We start from the raw sequence: 14,788 nt of genomic DNA on the forward strand, positions 1-14,788 counted from the left end.
CCAGTTTTCAACTATGAAAATGAATGTAATAAAATTTTGAAGACCTGCAGTAATATTGGTATACTTTTCAGATTTTTCTCTGACCAACTGGGGAAATGCCTTAGACATAGACACATCACAAGACCCCTTACCAACAGACCTTGCCAGTCTTCTTATGCAGCAGATTGGCCTGAACACAATGTTAAAGTCACCTCAATGTGACCGGAGTGATGCTTTGTATCTGCCTTCAAATGGTGGATGGAAAAATGGTCAGTTTGTTGAGAATTTCTGACTTTTTGATATCTTTGTTCACCTTAGAAATCAACCATGACACTGTTATATTCAAAGTGAATTCTATTGCATAATATCATCAAACAGTTGTTATATTTGTCAACCTTTAGTTCAATTGTAACTTTCCAAATAGTTTTAATTAGTTTATATTTAGTATTTCCCTTACATCATTTTGGAAGGCCAGTAGATGTGAAATACCATATAGCTGGAAATTTTCACAAGTTTTCGAAATATTTGCGAGGTTTTGGCAATCACAAAAACAAAAGCGTGTTAAATTTAAGTCCAGATACTAGATTGGGTCCTAGTCATCCATTCAAAAGCATGGAGACTTGTCATTTAGAGAACTTTGAGTTCAGTGTTGAGGGCAAAACATCTTTTTGTGTAAAAAATAACAAATATATATTTCTACATGATAAAGGTAGTAAGAAAAAACATAAAATAGATTTTGCATTGTTATACAGCGTTTCGAGTACCCGGAAGTAAACAATAAAATGCAGATTGGTCTTCGGTTTTCAATGAGTTCTGCATTGTAAATTTCAGTAAAGAAAAGAAAATAGAACGAGACTTACAAACTCTATTTAGAGTGCACATCACTAAAATTTTCATCTATGAAAATTACCTATTATATGGTACCTGCTTAAGAGAATACAAATAACACTGCACAACACAAATAAGATATGTTTCGATATGGAAGAAGAATTAAAATTGACAGTACAACTCTTTTGTAGATTGCCCTACCTCAGTTACTGATCCAGCCAGTCTTACAGGAGATGGTTCCCAAGCATCCTGTGTCGTGTCAAGTACCTGTTCCAGGGTTGACTGTTGCTATGACTATAGCTATTTAGGAATAACCTTGAACTTTAACCTTAACATTGATACCTGTAATTATGTCATCACAGGTGCTATAGAACAGATGACATTCCAGTATCATTTCTTCACTTACAACTGGGGTAAGATTATACTGTTTGGGAACTATTAACTTACTAAAAGATCTGGGATTCCTCTGATGGTGTGAGAAGCTACATCCTTTAAATATTTACCTGTCATTAGATGGAATGTTTATGACATTCTTTTGTCTGCGTGTTTGTCTGTTCATATATATTGTATAATAACTCAAAACCACATTAAGGGAGTTTAATTTATATAAACATGTATATTCTCTATCTATGTGGACATTTTTTTCTCAATTTTTCATTTCAGAGTTAATGGATTTTAAAAACGTAAAAATTGTGTTTTTAAGCATACACTTGACTACAGCTTGATAAGTGACAGATACCAAAAACAATATCTTATAGATTTAATAAGAATAATTTTATTCCTAGTAGTTTTGAAACACATTGCAGGTTTTAGATTATCAGCAGTATTTTGTTTAAAATCCTTTTGATCTTGCTATATGATAATTTTCCAGTCGAGTGAGAATGAAAATTATTGTATAGCTGCACAACATACATGACATCATGTAGCACTCCCCCGAAAAATAGTCCTGAACGGAAACTTTGCAGCACTTATAAAACTTACACATTTAGGCTAGGAAAACTGAAAAATAAAAGAAAACTAATACCTATTAAGAGAGGTACCACTAGATAGAACTTTACAGTTTTTTTTCAAAAAGCAGCATCCAATGTAAAGAGCAAATTGAGTATACCTGTACTTATGTGTAATGATTTCAGGAGAAACCACTGATGTAAGACTTCAGCAACTGATCAGAATGAAGTAAGTAGCAGTTATTTTCTTGACTGTTTCGGGTTAGGGTACTGGAAAACTGAAAGTGAAAATGAAACAAGACATACAGAGACCAGAAATTCCTGACTTACGACAGGTGCAAAGAAATGCTTGTTGGATTTTCTTTTTTTCCAATTTTAGGATATTTTTAGAAACATATATATGATTATTCAGTGGTTCAAATTAGTGGTTGTCCAAGATCCCCGACCCTCTATCTTTCAAATCGCATTTTCTTTGGTCCTTCAAGTCTTTCATTGACACTTTATTGAGGAATTCTAGTTTCCCATAAGTGGACTATTGAATTGAAACTTGGAAAAGTCGAAGACATCAACTCTGGAAAGTAATTTTCAACCCTTGATACTGTAAACATTCTAATTAGCTATTTTTGTGGTGGACAGAAAACCATGAAAAAATAGAACATGCCAAATTGATTTTTAACATTATATAACAATAAACATTATTTTAAACCACAAAAATTGATACCTGCGAATATGTTCACTTGACATAATCAGCAAAAATTAGCAACTGCGAAAATGGATATGTTTACAGTGCTATAAAAATGATTATTTAAAATATTCTCTTTTTTAACTCAGGTTTAAAATAGAACAGTTAAACAGCCAGAGTAGATACTTGGTGAACATAGAATTCCAGATCTGTCTAGAACCAGGAATTTGTAACCCAGCATTTGTTGTACTGAAGGATCACATGATGCCACAAGTAGACTGCAATCTCACAATGGACTATCATGCTGCTAGTATGTTTACATTGGAATTTTAAGTAGCTGTCTTTATAAGAATCCTGCAAAATCTGAAAAATGTGATACACCCCAAAAAAGGCTACATATTTTTATTTTTGTATTTAAGTTGTTTTATGGGTCTATATCATGAAATGTGTAATTATTCATTCCAATCTGTCTGCTCTTAGGAGATAATCAACATTGAAAATCCATTAGATTCTTTTGTATTTGAGGGTCATTTACAGAGTTATCTCCCTTAACTTTAAAATCTACAGTGCATTCTATATAATTTTTATCTCCTAAGAACATGGGTTATATGAAAAACCGAATGTTATTTTCTGTTTACTATGGCAATTCGAACAAAATATCAAAAATAAAAATATGTAGGATTTTTAGCCATGAATCACATTTTTCATGATTCTTAGCTGGAGTGCTACATCAGTTCTGAATTTTACTGCTATCCTTATATTCTTGTAACAATGTGATTAAAGAACTCTAAAACTACGTATTTTTGCTGCTGGAACTTATTTTTCGTGTTCAGGAATCAATTCAATTGTGCTAGTATTTTTTATTTGGCAACTTACATTTAGTTTGAAACATTTATGACTGTTGTATTTTTTTCTGTCTATGAAGAAATTGTAACAGTCACATATTGCACACTTAATAATCTGCACCATGAGCATTGAGGTTATTTTGAAAAGACAGAGTAAATATTACAGTCATTGTAATTTATTTTCAGTATCAAAATTTGGTAGATCATAAAAAAGATGATGTACCTCACTGTTCCATATCAAAATTTTGTTTGTGTGATGATAGACAAATTTCTTATCCAATGAAAAAGCTTGTTACATCTGAAGTCGATTATTAATAAATGGACTTATAATATTAATTCATGATTTTTTTTTATTGCAAAATAAATTTATTTATAGTATAACATATTTTTATGTCATGTTCACAAGGTGCTAATTTTGGCTTGTTTTACTGGTGTGTCTTAAAAAAAAATAATGATTTTTACAAAATATGAACTCTTGACCAAAAAAAAAAAATAATAATTTCTACAAAATATTAACTCTGGGCTCAAGTACTTTGTGCACCACTTACCATCTGCCAAAATTAGAAACCCCAAAATTGTATACCTTTTTGTTTCAAAATCACAAAATTGTACCCCCCTCCCATTCAGTACTATTATTATTATTATTTTTTTATGTGTGCAAAGCTGGAAAGAGACTCTTGTTCATAATTTTCTACTCTGTTCTAACTGTTAAATACAAAAATATATGAATTATTATTGAATTCTTATCTAAAGAACTGCTTTGGTGATGTTTTTAGTACAGCTTGGCCTAAAAACCAGGCAGAGGCTTATAATGGGTGATTCATGCATTTCTTAACCCTTAATATTTTTTATTGCAAATCCTTCTGTAGGCCCCATAGAAACTGTATTAGGAAATATAAGTGCAAATAAAAATAATCCACATAAAACTTAAAATTTGGTTATGTTCTACTACAGAAAAAGTATGGTAAAATTTTCCCCCTGAATTTTCACACTGTAACCAGTCATAAAATATTTCAAGATACAGAGGAGATCCCAAATATTTTCTTCATTAGAAATCCTTCAGTTGGCCTCAGAAACTGTATTGAAAATAAAATTACAAATAAAAGTGCCCATTGGAGATATTAACACTCAGATTATGCTTATGTACTACTACAGAAAAAATACTGGAAAATTTCCTACAAAATTTTTACACTATAAGTAGCAGATCCAAGGACATGAACATAGGAAGAGTTGCTTTTAGGACCTAACAAATGTATTTATACAGTTTCATTGATTATCTTAAGATATGACATATCACCCCATGCCTGGTTTTTAGGCCGAACCATAATAAAAGCAATATTAAAATTTCTTCATCAGGTGTTTCAATAACAGCTTAGGAAAGTTTTGATGATTTCCAAGCAAAAAAAAAATCATTGGAATATCTTGAATTTTCCAGTATCTTAGAATTTTTAATATAATCACAGTAAAACCTGTCTAAAGCAAACAATGAATAAATCGATGACCTGTTCTTCAGAACCAAAAAGGTTTGGCAAAGCCTAGTTTTAACATATCTGGTACCATATTTCTATCATCATCTTTTTTTTTCAGATTTCTCTCTTTCGACATGGATGGTTAATAAAGGTCTGTCCCCTATAGAGCCCCTGACAACAGCCTTATTAGGAGATTTGATGGAAGAACTAGGACTGGATCCATTTCTCAACGACAATGAATGTGACAGAACTTCTGGCATTTTCTCTCCAGCCACTAACGGATGGAATTCAAATGGTTGGTTGAATTTTTCTTCTGAGATCAAATTTAAAACGTTTGTTTGTTTGTTTGTTGGGGTTTAACGTCCGAGCAGCAATATTTCAGCTATATTCAGATGATAAAAAAAAATTTGGCCCATCTGTCTGTCTGTTGTTGCCTGATTGTGCCTCCATTAGTAGCTATATAGGCTTAAATGGAACTGATATTCACAAAAGTTGGTAAAGGAGGCAGGGGTGGGGATTGGATGGGTCACTTATTTGGGTATTTGGACTGAACATGGCTAAAGAGTGCCAATGTGGCCATGTGGGGTGTTGTGAGCCTGCTCACCAAGGTTCAACAATTGTAGTATGTTTCCATGGTTTTATGACAATAAACACTTTTTGACTGCTACACACATTATTTACTTACTGATGTACATGTACTTCACCCATGGAAAAAATTGTTTTAAGTGTTAAGTGGCAGTTCCTGTAAGAATCAGGCAGATTCTTATAAACACTTACACTTATTGATTACAATAGATGTAAGAGAACAAACAGGGCAGCTGCATTACAAAACAGATAAATAAAAAATTAACCACAGATAATGTAATGAATTTACAATTATAGTGAATTCTGTCTAAACTGAACACTAAAAAATCCCCAAACCCCTCTAAAGTTCTAAATCAGGCACTTTAAAGTCCCTTTATATCAGTTTCAGTGTGTTTTAAACCAAATGCTTGTCTAAATTGAACCAATTTTAAAGTCCAAAATGTGATTGTTTTAGACAGATTTCACTGTATCCATACATTTAAACTAATCATCAGATAGTTAGAGATACTTTTTTATTTGATGCTGTGTCTATTTTTAGACTCTCCATTGGACTCTATCTGCTTTCAGACTGTCTATATAACTATCTATTTCAGATTGTCTATTTGACTGTATCTATATTCAGACTGTCTATGTGACCATTTAATTTCAGACTGTATTTGACTCGATCTATTTTTAAACTGTCTATTTGACTTGATCCATTTTCAGACTGTCCATCAACATTGTCATTAACAACCATTTCCAGCAGTGTGACTTGTCACATCCCTGACTACTGTAGTGGTGTAAGCTGCTGTGTTGAGGTTCCGCTGATTGGCAGATCTTTCCTTATATCAGCTCTGATTGATGGTTGTAACCTGAAACTCAATCTGGCTATAGAGAAAAGGACAGTTGTTGTGTCATTGAAAGGATATCAGTGGGGTAACTATATATACTGTAAAAGTATAAATTTTCAGAGTGTACTAATTTTTGCTATTTTTGCAGTGAACATAAAAGCACAAAAAATAGTGCCTGCGAAATTGTTTTTAAACACAATATAAGGTTTATCGTTTTTGGAATTTGTAAAAATTTGTACCCGCAAATATGTTCATGTGGCAGAATCCGCGAAAATTAACAACCTCGAAAATAAATACATTGACAGTGGTCTTTCTTTATTTGATTTCAAAAGTTTTATTTGATTTGTTTTGTGTATTGCTAGTCAGTTTTTTACCTTTGTGAATAGATCAATGGTAAGTTTGAAAGCAATAAAATATTATCGAAAACTCATTTTCACAATTTTAAGATAAAGCAAAGAAAACGGTAAGAATTGCAAAGAACAGAACACAGAAATTAAAAAAAAAACTGACATGAAACTACTAGTAAATTTACTTTGTCCATCTGAGAAACTGTAATTGATGAGAAATATTAGAGATTGAAAAATAATGTTTTTTTTTTCAGTTTTGTCAGTTTCACAAGAATAGTTGGTGATTTTTCTTTATGTTGACTTTTCAGGAACCAGACAAATGATGTCATTACACAATATTGTCAGATTTGAGTGAGTAGACTTTTTTAAGTACAGCTCTGCCTGAAACCAGGCAGAAGCTTATGATTAATGATTCACACATATCTTAATCCGAAAAATCTTTTGATTGGAAATCTTTCAGTACGCCATGTGAAAACTGTATACAACAATAAAAGTGCCAATGAAAGTTGGTCACTGTATATTTATTAACACTTAAAGTTTAACTAAATTCTACTATAGAAAAGTATGAACAATTTTCCCACTTGGATTTTTACACTATAATCCAGTCAAAAATAATTTTTTTTATGATACATAGCAAGGAAATGTACAGAGTAAGAGTTATAGGAAGTTACAAATGTATTTTATCAGTTTCATTAATTATTAAGATTTGATAAATCACCCCTGCCCGATTTTTAGACAGGCTTATACTTAAGGCCACCATTGTTATTGGGGATATACAGTAGGTCTCTTTAAAGTAATTTTGGTTTAACAACTTTCTAATCATAAACTGTAATTAAGGATGTAGACCTGGGGGATAAGGGACATAATTCTTGAAATCAGTGATATGTTTGTATCATATTCAATTTCACCAAAGCCTATTAAGCTTTTTTTTGAAATAGAATGAAATCAATCCAAGTTACTTTGATGCTTAGATGAGGTTGATGTAAAATGCTTTACATAAAGGTTCCAATAATTTTTAAGATTTATGTCCCCTACCCCTAGGTCTACCTCCTAAGCTTAGTTGGATTAAATTACTTTTCATGTATGAATGTATTTTTGACTGAAACTCTTCATATTGGGCCTCAACCATGAAATGCTCTGATGCTTGTATCAGTTATAATTTTCTTCTGTTTAAGAATGGAATTCTCATTTTTTCATATTGAAAAAAATTGTCTAGCCTCTTTCATCTTATATTTACCATCATCAATGACAGTATATTTTACAAATGACTTATCTCTTCCATCCTAGGTTTGCCATCTATGAATTTTCGTATATTTTTCAAGTGACGTATCTCTTCCATTCTAGGTTTGCCATCAACAACTTGTCATATATTATTCAAGTGACTAATCTCTTCCATCCTAGGGTACCATCAATGACTTAGCATATTTTATAAATGACTGACCTCTTCAATCCTAGGTTTACCATCACTGACTTAACATATTTCACAAATACTAACTTCTCCTATCATAGGTTTACCATCAATGACTGAGCATATTTTATAAATGACTAACCTCTCCTATCATACGTTTACCATCAATGACTTAACATATTTTACAAATGACTAACCTCCCCTTTCTTAGGTTTACCACCAATGACTTAACATATTTTACAAGTGACTAACCTCTCCTATCATAGGTTAAAAATCACTGACTTAGCATATTTTACAAATGACTAACCTCCCCTTTCTTAGGTTTACCACCAATGACTTAACATATTTTACAAGTGACTAACCTCTCCTATCATAGGTTAAAAATCACTGACTTAGCATATTTTACAAATGACTAACCTCCCCTTTCTTAGGTTTACCACCAATGACTTAACATATTTTGCAAATGACTAACCTCTCCTATCATAGGTTAAACATCACTGACTTTAAATATTTTATAAATGACTAACCTCTCCTATCCTAGGTTCACCATCAACGACTTAGCTGGAGAGAACAAGTACCTATTTAACCTGAATGTTAGTGTTTGCCTGGAGTACAATGGAGCTTGTTCCCTGTATGTTCCAGTGTTTACCAACACTAAGCTCCCCAAAGAAGACTGTGGATCTTCTGGTGATGGGTACCAGGTGGAAGGTTAGTTGCATGATAACATTTCTCAAATTCTTCTACTCACCTCTGAATGACTTGATCTTGTCACTGATTGGTTGATTTTGACTGACAATGACAGGATGCTTTATTTGCATGTGTTGATTTTTGTTGAAACATTTATATTTTTTTGTTTTATGACTGAAAGAACTTTAAACAGTAAAGAAAACAGAAGCTGTCTATGGCAACAATTTCACGATATGTGATATTAGTAACATGTTCTATGATGCCATACAGAACTCCTAATAATGCTTTTTGCATTTTTTTCTTTTTTTGTGGTACTTGATATAGAAAGTTTGTAGAAATATATGTCTTTTTCCTTAAGTTTAATTTGCTACATATACAGTAAAATCTGTCTTGACTGAACTCCTTGTAGATTTATTATTTGTTCGGTTGTTCTGATTACCAGCGTTCAAAATATCTTTAAATTTATGTGAATACATTGATAAAGTGTCTGGTTTAGACAAGTTCCCAGTATTATACTTATGTCCAATCAGTCTATCCCTTGTCTGTGTGTCCATGTGTAATACTTTTTTCTGTTACATTTTTCTCAGCAACTACTCATCACAGCGGCTTGAAATGTTAAGATGTAAGCAATATGATGGGATCAATTTTCAGAAAAATTTGACAACAACTTTTTGTTTACCGAGGACTTTGTTTATTTTCCTTATATCATGATTGAAAACAGGGTTATCACCAGTGAGCTATAGCTCCTAAATTTCTTTTTGATTCAGCCTGTTTTTAAAGTGTCTATTCCATTTTATTTTCAGACTTTTCTCTGACCCAGTATAAGATAGATAACAACATTAATGGTACATTGACTGTTGTGCAGATTGATAAGTTATTAGATGTTCTTGGGATAGCTCAATTCTTGAGTGATGTTCCTTGTGATAGGAGTTCGGACCCAGAATATAGCAGTGCTGACTCAACAGGGTGGAGTAATGGTGAGTATACATGTATATTACTCAGACCTCCCACTCAGTATATCAATACTGACTCAACAGGGTGGAGAAATGGTGAGTATTCATATATGTTCTTGTCCAAGAGACTCTGATTCTGAGTATTTGCTCATTTGGATGAAGTAATGGTGAGTATATGTTCTTCATTCTAGGGACCCTAACCAGGGTAGATTATTATAATGATTGATGATTAGTATATCAGAGCTAGACACTCTGACCCAGATTATAGCAGTGCTGGCTCCACAGGGTTAAGTAATGGTGAGTATATGTTCCTTGTCCTACAGACTAATCCAAAGTGCTGGCAAATATGGATGGAATAATGGTGAGTATATGTTCCTTGTTCTAGGGACTAATCCAAAGTGCTGGCAAATATGAATGGAATAATGGTGAGTATATGTTCCTTGTTCTAGGGACTAATCCAAAGTGCTGGCAAATATGGATGGAATAATGGTGAGTATATGTTCCTTGTCCTACGGACTAATCCAAAGTGCTGGCAAATATGAATGGAATAATGGTTTGTATATGTTCCTTGTTCTAGGGACTCAGTCTGAAGGTATAACATCAGAATGGAGAAATGGTGAGTATTCTTCTAATTCTAGGAACCCAGATCAGAGGTATAGCATCAAGGTAGAGTAATGATGAATATATATTTGTGCTATGGACTCCATCCTTAGTACAGCAGTGCTAATGCAACAGGATAACATAATGGTGAGTATATGTATTGATATGAATCTTGAACCACTTACATTAAGTGTTGCATGTTTTCCATGTCTGGTCTTTGTCCCTGGATTGCATTCTTTTGATTACTGCTTTAACCTTGGTTCCCTTGATTACTCTTACATGTAGTTAAAAAGTATCATTTGATTTCAGCTTGCCCACTGACCTTGCCACATTCTTTACCACCAATAAACTCAAGTTTGCCGCTAACTTGTCAGCTCACAGCTACTTGTACAGGTATCAAATGCTGCCTGGAGATAGATGAATTAGGACGCTCTGTGATGTTCTTTGTTGAGATTGATCCCTGCGATAAACATTTTACTGCTGGTATTGATAACTTAAATCTTCAAAAGAGTCTGATAAACTATGTTTTTGAGCAGCAAGAGAATGTACAGTTACGTGGTGTTGTCCATGTAGAGTAAGTAATCTTTTATTTTTACTGTATTTGACTCTATCTATATTCATACTGTCTATGTGACTATTTAATATCAGACTGTCTATTTGACATGATCTATTTTCAGTCTGTCTATTTGACTCGATCTATTTTCAGACTGTCTATTTGACTCGATCTATTTTCAGACTGTCCATTAACATTGTCATTAACAACCGTTTCCAACAGTGTGACTTGCCAATCTCCAATAAAAAATAATTAATTGCTGTTGTTTATTCAGTATTTAGTTTAACTGATAATTCAAATTAATGTCCTTATAATTATGTCACATCATCTGTTTTGAAAAAAAATATACACTTTTCTGTAATGATGTATTAAACTGTCTGCTTACCTGAAATACAAAAACTGATCAAAACATTAAGGTTTGGACTTTGATTAAGTTTTCAACCCAAACAATAATATTGTTCAGGAAATAGAGTCTTCCCTTGATTGAATGACAATCCTTAAGACTTTGATTTAACTTACAGCCCAAACAATGATGATGTTAAGGAAATACAGTTTGTTTTCTCTTGATTGAATGACAATCCTTAATTCCTTAAGTAGTTACTTGACAAATGACAAAAAGATTGAAACTTTTTATCATTTCATAGATATTTAAATATATGTCTGAAAGAAAGTTTAAATATCCTTCTTTGTCGTCAAGTTAACCACCTATGGCAGTTCATCATGCAATCGTGATTCAATCAAAGGAAGACAAATTCTGTTTCCTGAAGTTACCTGTTTAACTTGCTGTAACACAAGTATCTGATAAAATACCCTCAAATCTATATATTTTGTATTATTTCAGTTTTACATTAGATGATTTAAGTGCTGAGAAGCAGTACCTTCTGTCATTAAACGCCAGTGTTTGTTTTGAAGCTAACTCTCCATGTGGGTTGTTTACACAACTACTTAAGGACTTTAGACTTCCAAAACGATCATGTGACCCTCATACTACTGTTGAGGTGGAGAGTAAGTAATTGAGTGATACCTTGGCTAAGATATACCCAAAGGAGCTGTCATAGTTGAAATCTCATTTTCTTTTCTGCATACAAACCACAGATCAATTCATCAACATCTTTTTTTACCCAATCCCATTGTCCTTTCTGCCAAAATGGAGATGTTTAAAGAAAAAAAAAAAAAACAAGCTATTAGCCTAGTTTCTGTAATGTGAAAGTTCTTTAATTCATGGATTACAGAAGAAAAACAAGTTTGTTAATTCCCGAATTAATAGTGGTTTTGTGGTTTCCAGTATACACATCAATTGAAATCTCCAAAAAAAATGTATGCAAAAAAAATAATTTGGAGTGTGAGGTATATTGGAATCAATTTGTTTGTCTGAAGTTACCTCTGAATTCAAATTTTTGTTGCAGCTGTTCTATATTAACTTCCTGTATGAGTCATATACTAAGCCAGGGATGATTTTCTTTCGTATTTTATCGGATTGCTGCTATTTCAAATCTGGATTTTACTGTTACGATTCTTTATTTACTGTATATTTACTTCTGATTTTGCCATTTTCTGCTTTGTTGACCCTTGTAAAAATCATCTCTGCTAATTAAACACAATCCATGCGACTTTATGTTTGTTCTAACTTCCTTCAACATCAATACTTTATATTACAGATTTCTCCTATGGAAGCTGGGTATCAGAGAAAGGTTTAAATGTTTCTGCACCTTTGGATAGTTCCACAGCAGACCTTTTATTGGAGGACCTTGGTATAGCAGAATACATGGTGACCACAATGTGTGATAGGACCAATAGTCCCTACAGCCCTGCAGTCTCTGGCTGGAATTCTAGTAAGTTTATCCTTTGTTCTATGAGATAGGAAATGAAATAATTGCAACTTAAGGAGGTAGACCTAGGGTAAGGGACATAACTCATGAAGTCGGTGATATGTTTGTATCATATTCAATTTCACCAAAGGCTATCAAGCTTTCATTTGACACAAAATGAAATCAATCTAAATTTCTTTGATGCTTACATGACATTGATGTTAAATGCTGAATACAAACGTTCCAATGAATTGTAAGGGTTGTGTCCCTTACCCTAGATCTACCTCCTTGAATTGCCCACAAAATTGAAATTGAATTAATAACCTGGAACAGGAAAATAAATATTCATGAAAATAAGTTGTGTTTAATTTACAGTGTATATGATTTAGGTTCATGTTACTCATTCAGTTCAGGAAACAAAATTATAAGAGGTAGATATAATGTAATGTGTTTTATCATATTTACAGGTTGTGCAGAATCTTTACCGCTCCAGCCAATCACAGACCCTGTTACATGTCACATAACATCTTCTTGTACTGCCCTCAATTGCTGTGCTGACATCCAGCAGATTGGAAAGAGCTTCCATTTCTTCCTACATTTAGACAGTTGTTATAAGCGGCTACGCATTGGAATAGAAACTTACAGCATTGATATCGCTTATTTAGATTATAACTTTGGTAATTGTTTAAAGTTTAAATTTAACGTAGGGGTTTCGATGCATATCTTTTTAATTTACTAAACGTTTAAAATCTGCATTTCCAAGGTAAAACATTCTTTTTAAATATGAAGCACATATAGCATTGTGACAACCAAATTACAAAACTATTTCCTTCAGATTTCTAAGTTGACACAAAGTATATATATGTGTATTTCATTCTAACCAGGAAGATTTATTTCCCCCCAGGCATATTTTTGTTATAAATAGGAATCATCATGTCTGTTCATTTATTTGCATGTACATTTTAAGTGCAACTCCTCCAAATAATTCAATGTATTCTGATGAAACTGCGTATGTAGGATGGGCTTCAAGTGTAGATGAGCTTGAAGTAGATAATTGTTGTTTATTACATGCAAAGGGAGAGAATCCAACTTAAAATGTTATACACTTTTAATTTTGCTACTAAGTGATATCAATAACAATTTAGGTTTTCCTTGTTTTTATGCCAGACCAAATGGAATGGACAGATTTTTTTTTACTTGGTCATCTGAACCTCGGTTTTTTATTTAGCTTTTGAATGAGGATGAAGTCACATAATTATGAAACTTAGTATTTAAATGAAAATTAATGTAATAAATTTATGAGAAAAAGCTCAACTATATGATGCTGACTGTATAAAGCCAAGCAGAATAGAGATGTCAGTTTTACTTTTTTTTCTTGATTATAATGTTACCTGCTTTTGTCTATTACAGGTACAACACAGGAGATCAACTTAGGAGGTGTTATAAAGCTCCTGTAAGTATTTACAAGAAAAGATGTCTGGGAAACAAGTACTATCTTTAAAAAAGGATAGCCAACACACTAAAATTTTGTTCTTTTTAGTTACAATTTTCTGCATTTCATTCAGAAAGTAACGCATGGCACACAATTTCAATTTTCAGTACAGTTTTTTGAATGCCACTAAGTTATCAGTATTTGGCCAATCAGGGAACAGAATTGGGATCAGGTGACTTGCATTTCCATAGAAGAGCGTCTTTAAGGTCAAGGGGTAAAAAGTGAAACTATACTGACTGCCTCGGAAAAAGCAGGCAATTAAAGTATAAAAGCATGCTCTCATTTGAAAAGTCCTGTGACTTACTTGGCCGAAGTCCAATTTTTCTATCACTTTAATTCCTATTTTTGAAGTTATGGACACTCTTTTAATGTGTGGTAGGGATATACTGTAAGAGAATGAAGTTATAAGCTGAAGAGATCTTACTTTGTCACATGTATTAAGGTGAATGTCATCAGGAGTGTTAACCTTAAAAAAATTCTAAAGTAGAAGATCTCCCTCTCAGTGGGAAATGTGGAGTTTTTGTTTTGTGACATGTTTTGACAAGAATTGCAGCGATTTATTACACTTTTAAGGAGGTAGACCTAGGGTAAGGGACATAACTCATGAAATCAGTGATATGTTTGTACTATATTCAATTTCACCAAAGCCCATCAAGCTTTCATTTGAAACAGAATGAAATCAGTCCAAGTTACTTTGATGCTTATATGATATTTTTGTAAAATGCTGAATGCAAACATTCCAATGATTTGTAAGAGTTGTGGTGTCCCTTACCCT

At 32.8% G+C, this 14,788-nt stretch overlaps 1 protein-coding gene across 1 annotated transcript in view; it reads left to right on the forward strand.

Annotated features, from left to right (window-relative positions):
- Window positions 1-14,788, forward strand: part of LOC148601762 (uncharacterized) — a 247,117-nt gene that overhangs the window by 57,726 nt on the left and 174,603 nt on the right. The window contains exons 47-60 of the mRNA XM_088556149.1: window positions 72-248; window positions 999-1,220; window positions 1,941-1,983; window positions 2,586-2,746; window positions 4,869-5,045; window positions 6,041-6,250; window positions 6,821-6,863; window positions 8,462-8,628; window positions 9,411-9,584; window positions 10,470-10,734; window positions 11,555-11,718; window positions 12,372-12,545; window positions 12,989-13,198; window positions 13,932-13,974. Coding sequence (XP_088412275.1) covers window positions 72-248; window positions 999-1,220; window positions 1,941-1,983; window positions 2,586-2,746; window positions 4,869-5,045; window positions 6,041-6,250; window positions 6,821-6,863; window positions 8,462-8,628; window positions 9,411-9,584; window positions 10,470-10,734; window positions 11,555-11,718; window positions 12,372-12,545; window positions 12,989-13,198; window positions 13,932-13,974 — 2,230 coding nt within the window. The remainder of the gene's footprint in view (window positions 1-71; window positions 249-998; window positions 1,221-1,940; window positions 1,984-2,585; window positions 2,747-4,868; window positions 5,046-6,040; window positions 6,251-6,820; window positions 6,864-8,461; window positions 8,629-9,410; window positions 9,585-10,469; window positions 10,735-11,554; window positions 11,719-12,371; window positions 12,546-12,988; window positions 13,199-13,931; window positions 13,975-14,788) is intronic.

Source organism: Perna viridis, chromosome 12, assembly GCF_037379345.1.
Source record: "Perna viridis isolate PV_CMFRI_1.1 ecotype Kerala chromosome 12, ASM3737934v1, whole genome shotgun sequence".
NCBI classification, from domain to species: domain Eukaryota; kingdom Metazoa; phylum Mollusca; class Bivalvia; order Mytilida; family Mytilidae; genus Perna; species Perna viridis.